Source organism: Triticum dicoccoides, chromosome 3B, assembly GCF_002162155.2.
Source record: "Triticum dicoccoides isolate Atlit2015 ecotype Zavitan chromosome 3B, WEW_v2.0, whole genome shotgun sequence".
NCBI lineage: Eukaryota > Viridiplantae > Streptophyta > Magnoliopsida > Poales > Poaceae > Triticum > Triticum dicoccoides.
Genome location: NC_041385.1, coordinates 23878551 through 23886230, shown reverse-complemented (window position 1 = coordinate 23886230; position 7680 = coordinate 23878551). Strand labels below are relative to the sequence as shown.

Below are 7680 nucleotides of genomic sequence, written 5' to 3'. Positions count from 1 at the left end.
TTTTGGGACACGTGTTTAATTTATACATATTGAGAAGGTTTCAAAATCCAAAAGTATCTTTAATTTTGGAGGACTCAACACGAGTTTTTTTCATGATAAAAAGCGCTTTTATTAACTCAAAACGTAGCATGAAAAAGATACAGATCATGATGAACAACACCCGGCCTCTTCATAGTTAGGATGCACATAGCCAAGGACTTTAACACTAGTGAATTAGTGATAGGCCGGATGAACATAACACAATTTTGGAGGACTCAAACGTGTGATTGGCTGTAGAAAATCTTTTTGTTTGTGCACATCAAATCAAAGTTCAACAAAGGTATCTTGCACTTGGCACTTTTGATCGATCGGCACGGCATGCACACTTATTTTTATTACCCAAATGCTAAAAAGTGCATGCGTGCTCGTTGACGTGATCGAGCACTCACCCTTTCGAGCCGTCTGATCAGGATCCCAATCGCCAGGTCTTTCACCGTTGGTTTAGGCTGGTCATAGTGGGAGTAACATAGGTAGTAACATAGATGCCACATAAGCAAAATTGATGATGTGGCAAGTAGTTAATGAGGAGAGAGGCAAATAGAGTAACATAATATGTTACCATCACATAGCGGTTTCCAATGCATAATGAGTCTATAAAGTAATAAATGAAGGCAACTATGTTACCACACCTATGACACTACCCACTATGAAGGTAGTAACATAGACTAGTAACATATATATGTTACTAGTCTAAGTTACTCTCCACTATGACCAGCCTTACGGAGCGAAGGAGACGACAGACAGCGCAGTGGGCCTCACCCAAACCCACGCCCCCATCCACCACAAGCACACGACAGTTTCTTCTCCCAAATCCACCGCTGTGTTCGTCGATCCGCGGCGCCGGCCGCGCCGCACTCCACGAGCGCCTGCTCGTCTACCCAGCCGACGTCGGGGGCCAAGGTGACAGATCCGACAGCCTGCTCCCCCGCCTCCATCTTTGTTCGGCCGTCTCCCGCGCCGCGGCACTGGACTCGCTCGCGGAATCCGTCGGGTTCCTGACGGCGTCGCACTCCGCCGTCGTCGTCTCGGCGGTCGCCGCGATGCTCGACTCCGGCGAGCTCCTCCGTCCTCCCGCGACAAGGCCATATTCGTGTGGGCGGCCTTCGCATCCTCGGAAGGCGAGGGCGCACCCATCTCCACGAGGAAGGCGAGTGTGCACTGCCCCCATGCTCCTCATTCAGGGTCGCTCGCCCCGACAACGTCGCAGCGGGTCTCTTCCTCTCCCGCATCTCGCCGCTGGCCGCACCCGGGATGGCCTCGACCTCCTGCCGGTGCACCTCCTTCTCCCTACTCCCATCTGCTGCTGCACCCTACAGCTACCCCAGCTCCGATGTCTGAACTTCTACTCGTGATCGTGTACAGGTGCTGGCTTTAGCTTGAACTAGAGAAGAAAAATTGCATCGAAGTAGAAGGTGGATGATGGTGCTGGTGCCTTTTCTCTTGAACTGTTGCTGGTGATGGCTGCAATTTGAAGAAGTGGTTTCTTTCTCTCCTTCCTATTCTGCAATTGTGCTCCCCTTATGGGTAATGATTCTATTGAGGTGCATTGTAGCTTTGGGTTGTTTTAATGCTTGCTCAATGGGTCGTCAGGCAGTTTGTATCCACTATTTTCTTTGGCAAGAAAGCTAATGTGTTGCTTGTAGAATCTATGGAAATTGTCTAATAACCCAGTATGAGTTGCTACCTTTTAATCCTTTTTCTAAACAAAACCTGATTTGCTAGGATATAGTATGCAATTTTCTTAGATCAGAGCACAACTTTGCCTGCTTGTGGAAATTAGTAGCATGTGCATATGATAGTGCTGCACTGATGGCATGATGTGTTGTTGTACCTTGTTGTACTAGATAAAATGTGCTCGTCTCCATTGGATGGGCCATGGAAAGGTGAAGCAGCGACCATCTTGAGAACGTGATCATTTCTATGGTTTGCACTCTCAGGAAGAACAATAGCGATCTGCCTCTGTCAGCGTTTGGATAGTAAGAGGGAGGGGAGGGACTGAATTCAGTGCAAGCGGCCAAGTTGTAACCGGATTGGTGTTGTAGTAGTTACAATATTTTGCATTTTCAAAATTGATATACTACAAAGCATAAAGGATTGATTATAGTAGATTTTTAAGTACTGACTGTAGTTTTTTGTCTCTGCTGCATCCTCAACATTATGGCATATGATTTGCCTACAATCTATAACATTTTTGGGTATTCAGTTCTAGCTAAGAAATATGCTTTCTTCTATCCAGTGATTCTACACTAACTTGCCTAATATTGTCAGGAACATGCCTACAATTTTTGGCATATGATTTGCGGCAACCAGCAAGTGGAGGGAGGAGAGAGGTGTTAGAGTGTCAGCAACCAGTAAGCAAAGCGGGAGCGAGAGCTTGGGGGGAGCGTCATCTGTGCGCCGCGACCACTTAGCGGGGAAGAGCTAGAACCGATAAAGCGTTGTTGCTAGTGGTCAATGAATTGGGCCACGAATCACCGACAACTATCTCAGAATTGCCCCCCTAAGAATGTGTTTTCCCACTCAAATCTATGGTTCTACCTTATAGAAGCAGGAAAGGGAGGTTGAAGGGGGGGGGGTGTGGTCTCAGATTTTTGGGTGAATCGATGATTTTGAGCGTGAGGGTGGTTTGCGTGTGGTGATGTGTGGCTTGAACCATTGATGATTTGAGCCGTAAGTGTCCAAAACTTGCCCAGCACATGATAGTTAGTTGCTAGAGATGCTTGCGCAAATTGCCCAAGGTTTTGAGTTTTTTGCGTGTAGCTGTTGATCCTAAGTAACAAAACTTGCCTACCGGTTGTTATTTAGTTGTCTGATATGGTTCAGAATTTTCCTAAATGGGTGTTAGTTTTGCTACTTAGGGTGCCTGATATAGTTCCGGTGCTAGTTATTTTCAGTCAGTGCCCTGGAAGATTTCATACAAGCACCAGATTGTATGAAACTCAATCCTAGTGGCTTTTAGTTTCGTGAAAAGATGCCTAACACTATAGGAAGTTGCCTCAATACCTTGCTCTCCTTTATTTTCCTTCACACTTCAGCATAATCTAGGGGGTAATTTTATACTTGAATTTTGAATGTGACAACATATTATCATTGAATGAGACAACACATTATCATTGTATGTTTTATGCGGACAATGCGCAGCAGTTTTTGATGTCGGGTGGAGATTGAGCCTTTTTGTGTCTGGGTAAAATACTTCAAATAATGAACAATTCTAAACTTGCATAATGTTAGTTACTTAGTTGCTTGTCATGGTTCACAATTTGCTTTTATTGGTTTTGTTACTTAGGTGGCTTTGAGTTTTGCCAAAACTTGCCCAACACTCTGTAGGTAGTTGCCTCTGTTAACACAATGTACTTTGCTCATGTTTTACTTTTCCTTCACATTTTCATCATATGGTTCAAAACTTGCTAGCTCTTTTTATATAGTGTCGTAGAAATTTCATGCAAGCCACTTGAATACACATTTATGGTGATGTTTTTACCTTTTTAGTGGGTAAAATGGCAGGGACAGCAAAAACATGTAATTGGAGAGAACAACATGTGGCTGCTCCTGACCATAATTCATCTGCCGACCATGATTCATGTCCTGCCATTGAAGAGCAAGAAACAAATGGAGAGTACAGCAAGCTCCGGGTAAGCTCCTTTCCCCCCTTGTTTAAACATCCACATGCTTTGTTTTTTCAGGCACCTCACACACATATATCAAAGTTCACAAACACAACACACTTGGTCTAAAAACCGGGGGTTAGGAAAGTACACACTAATAGACCAGGAAATTAACACACAAAACAAGCAAGTTAAACACAAATGATAGGTCACATACAAATGTTAGCTACAGACCTAGGGGGGAGGGGGATGGTGTTGTGTGTGAGGCAAATCACACATGTATAACAAGCAAGTCACATTCAAATGTCAAGCAAGTAATATACTCAACACTAGCAAGTCACAACAACACTAGTTGTAGGTAAGCTCCTTTTCATTTCCCCTTTTAAAACACCACATGGTTTGTTTGACATTTGAGTAGGACTTGCTTGACATTTCAATGTGTCTTGCTAGTGTTAAGTATGCGACTTGCCTGATGTGTTTTAGGCAAACTCTGTGACTTTGAATGAATCTGAATGTGTGAATTACCTGACACACAACATCCTGTTCCGGAGCTTAGGTCCTTACTATCTAGTGAGATCAAGTGTTTTTTGATTACCCGATTTTGCATTTGAACTTGCCTACAATTGTTTTTTTTTCAGGTGATTACAATACAACTAAATATAAAGGGCCTGGTTGGTTAGTTAATGACATCATATCACAAATTGCTTAATGATAGCGCTGGATTTTCTTAAACAAACCCATCAAAGTTGTTGCCATTTGTTCTCCAGGCAGAATCATTTTTGTATAAAAGCAAACTAAAAATGAACAAGCTTTTGTGATTTTGCTTTCTCCCACCCATTTCATATTCGCTTATAAGTGCCCCAATAGTTGCTCACAGCGTCACACTTCCCCCCTTCACATCAAGTTCTAGCACGCACGAGCACACATGAATTGCTTACTAGCAACACTGATTTTGCTTAAATAAACCATAAGTTGTTGCTCTTTTTTGTTTGTGCAACACACTTCTAGTACAAAAAACAGCCTAAGAAAAACATCAAGGGGTTTCTCTGGAAGTACAACATCCAATAGTTGGAAATGAAAACGAAACAGTTTTCATGTACTGACATGACTTGCTTATTATCACTATTTGATTTGCTTAAAAACCCGCTAATAGTTGCTAACACTTTTTTCCCGTACATATCAAGTTCTAGCACGCGCAAACACACAGGAGTTGCTTACTGGCAACATTAATTTTGCTTAAACAAACCCTAGAACTTTGCTGCTCTTTTTTGTTTTTTCAACACATTCCAAGTACAAAAAGCAACCTATGAAATTGAAAAGCATCAATGGGTTTCTCTCGATGTACAACAACCAGTAGTTTGAGAAAGAAAAATGAAACGGTTTTCTTGTACTGACATGATTTGCTTATTGTCAATACTTGATTTGCTTAAAAAACCTCTATAGTTGCTCACTAATTCTTTCCAGTACAAATCAATACTAGCTGCTCATGCAAATGGAAGAAATGAGGGGCAAACACTGGAGTAATCAGGATGAACAAATTCAGGAAAAATCAAACCTTCTCTCTCTTTCCTCTTCTACACCCTGGTTCACTTTTTATTATCTATTCCTTTTGTCTTTAGATCCGTAGATCCCTTTTCAGTTTCCAAGATCTCCATTGCAGGGACCTTTGGGTGGAGGCCGGTGATAAAAGGGGGAAGGATACACTGTTCCTCTGTGTCCCTTTGCGTGGTGGAAAAGAAGCAGAAGATGGGTGTGGGGTAAGTTGTGGGATGACACGTCCAGAGAAATCCTCTTGCTAGGGCGGACGGAGGACGTAGGAGACGGGGACCATTCACTTTCCAAATCTAGACAGGGGGGCCAGAACATACCTAATATGGGAGGCTGCCAGGGGGTGCTAGCGGGCAAACGTTTGCCTGCTAGTCGCGTCCTTTTTATTGTTACACATGATAAGCGAGTTGAAATTGAACTGGTACATAGATAGGCACTGGGACTACTCTGTGGGTCATGGAGCAACAAGGCAACAGAGAGGGCAACACGCCGAAACGTACGCGTACGTGCCATGGTAGCTAGCTATGGTAGCTAGTTGCCGACGGCGGCGACGTCCACCTCGTGCGTGCACTTTGGGCCGGGCCAACCTTCGTACAAATCCAGGCAAACGTAGCGGCCATGGCTGACCTCGTCGCAGTGCTGGCACGCGCTGGCGCACTGCGCCACCGTGTCGTGGCAGAGGCAGGCTCTCGGGAGCACCCTCAGGCACTGGGTGTGGTCGCAGCATGCCCACGGCCTCTCGCCCTCCTCGAGGACCTTCTTCATGGAACCAAGACCTGTACCACATGGTCAAGAGATCAATGGAGGGTACGTACGAACTGTGTAAATTATACTCTCATACTCAGTCGTGTGTATATCGATCTGATCTGAGGGTCTCACCTTGGCCGTCGCTCGGAAGGCGAATGGCGGCCACGTCGCCGGAGGTACCGGCGGGGCGGCCGGCGATGACGAGGGCCGCCCCGAGCGACATCACCAGCAGGATGTGGGCGACGATTCTCTTCATGGCTGGAATGCTAGAGGGCAAATATTTGCTAGCTGTGCAGTGCACTGTTGTCTTGTGAAGCTTGTGGCCGGCAGGTCTGTTTATAGCACCGTCCGGCGGACAGATCTCGATGGGCACGGAGGCGAAGGCGTGGCGCTTAGCCGCTTACCACTTGCATGTTTGATGGTCGCCTGGATGCTTGCCTTAACCGATGAATTAGTTGGCTTCTTGTGAGTTTTAGCTCGATACACGACAAATCTAGGGACTAGTAAATCAGTGATAGACTCAGATTCAATCGGCGGCCAAACCGGATCTGGTCGCTTATCACCCAAGCGCGATTCCATTTGCATACACTAGCAAAAGAGCCCGCGTGTAGCAATAGGAGAGAAAAGAACACATACTTTTAACCCAATGAACATAACTCAAGATCCTAATCGATGCACGTCCTTTATTTTCATATAACATACATTTGTGTTGCCGACGGTGGTCTCAGTGCTCACACTATAAAAACGCGTCAATTCTAAGACGTCTCTCTCTCCCTTCCTCTCTCTCGTGCGCGCATGGAATATTTTGTTTTTCCCCGCGAGGTTTTTCAGCGGTGTGCATGCTTGGTTATTGATATTATTTTTCTCAATCTGGTTTAATGGGTGTTTATTTGCAATTCAGATCACAGCTGGTACGAAAGAAAAATGGACCAAGCACTATCTATTAAATTTGCACCAAAAATAATATTTTAAAAATATTTACAACTAAAAATAACATTATATTTAGATTCTACATATTTTTTTCTAATCAACTTTCATATATAACATGTGAAAATTGGAGTTATGGCCTATAAGATATTGATACTTTTGTTTTAGATAAACTGTGGATTGATTACCTGAAACCTGAAACGTCAGGAGTTTTCTGAGAAAATGAAAAAAAAGGGTTCTATTGTGACTTAAAGTGGCTGCATGCATCGCCCAGATGCAGAGGCCGGGGGTCTTCCTCCTTTTTTTAAAAAAAGTATGACTTAAATGTGCAGTACAGGTTAATTCACATAAACAGAAGGACTTTTTTGAGTTATTATTTGGTATAAATATAAATAGATATATATTGTACAGCCAACTAGATAGAGGATTGGCCTATGACAATGCAAAACATGGAGTGTCTGTTCCTCAGGCGACCCAAGTTTTTTTTGTCACATGTCACTTCCCCTCTGGCTATTACAGCCTGGAGCTAATAGGTAGGTACAATCCTAGAAATTTTAAATCAGAAATCAGCAAGAAAAGGTGATCATGGAAGGGATTCAGTCGCTGCTGGTCTTCGGTGGATCTGTTTGGATCCTTGTTCGTCTTCATTTGGGTGTTTATAGGTTTGATCCTTCTGATCTACGACTTTCTTCATCGACGATGGTTGCTACTCTAGTGCGCTGGTCCTATGGGGTCTTAGCACGACGATTTTCCGATTATGTACTACAACAAGGTCTGCCCAGCTCTGGTGAGGGAGGAGAATGACGGTGGCGCG

At 44.2% G+C, this 7680-nt stretch overlaps 2 protein-coding genes across 2 annotated transcripts; one reads left to right on the top strand and one right to left on the bottom strand.

Annotated features, from left to right (window-relative positions):
* Nucleotides 1-746: 746 nt before the first annotated feature.
* LOC119279146 lies at nucleotides 747-1622 on the top strand. The gene is made up of 2 exons (XM_037560512.1): nucleotides 747-1310; nucleotides 1402-1622. The coding sequence occupies exons 1-2, from the start codon at nucleotides 747-749 to the stop codon at nucleotides 1417-1419; spliced, it is 582 nt and encodes a 193-aa protein (XP_037416409.1). The 3' UTR covers nucleotides 1420-1622.
* A 3911-nt stretch (nucleotides 1623-5533) lies between these two features.
* Nucleotides 5534-6271, bottom strand: LOC119280580 (Bowman-Birk type major trypsin inhibitor-like). Its single transcript, XM_037561390.1, has 2 exons — nucleotides 6072-6271; nucleotides 5534-5968 (listed from the first exon to the last, which is right to left on the bottom strand). The coding sequence occupies exons 1-2, from the start codon at nucleotides 6193-6195 to the stop codon at nucleotides 5724-5726; spliced, it is 369 nt and encodes a 122-aa protein (XP_037417287.1). The 5' UTR covers nucleotides 6196-6271; the 3' UTR covers nucleotides 5534-5723.
* Between the last annotated feature and the right edge of the window lie 1409 nt (nucleotides 6272-7680).

Coding starts and splice junctions, on each gene's coding strand:
- LOC119279146 (XM_037560512.1), top strand. CDS start 747: ATGACCAGCCTTACGGAGCGAAGGAGACGACAGACAGCGCAGTGGGCC.
- LOC119280580 (XM_037561390.1), bottom strand. CDS start 6,195: ATGAAGAGAATCGTCGCCCACATCCTGCTGGTGATGTCGCTCGGGGCG. Junction 5,969..6,071: donor CCTTCCGAGCGACGGCCAAG/GTGAGACCCTCA, acceptor CATGTGGTACAG/GTCTTGGTTCCATGAAGAAG.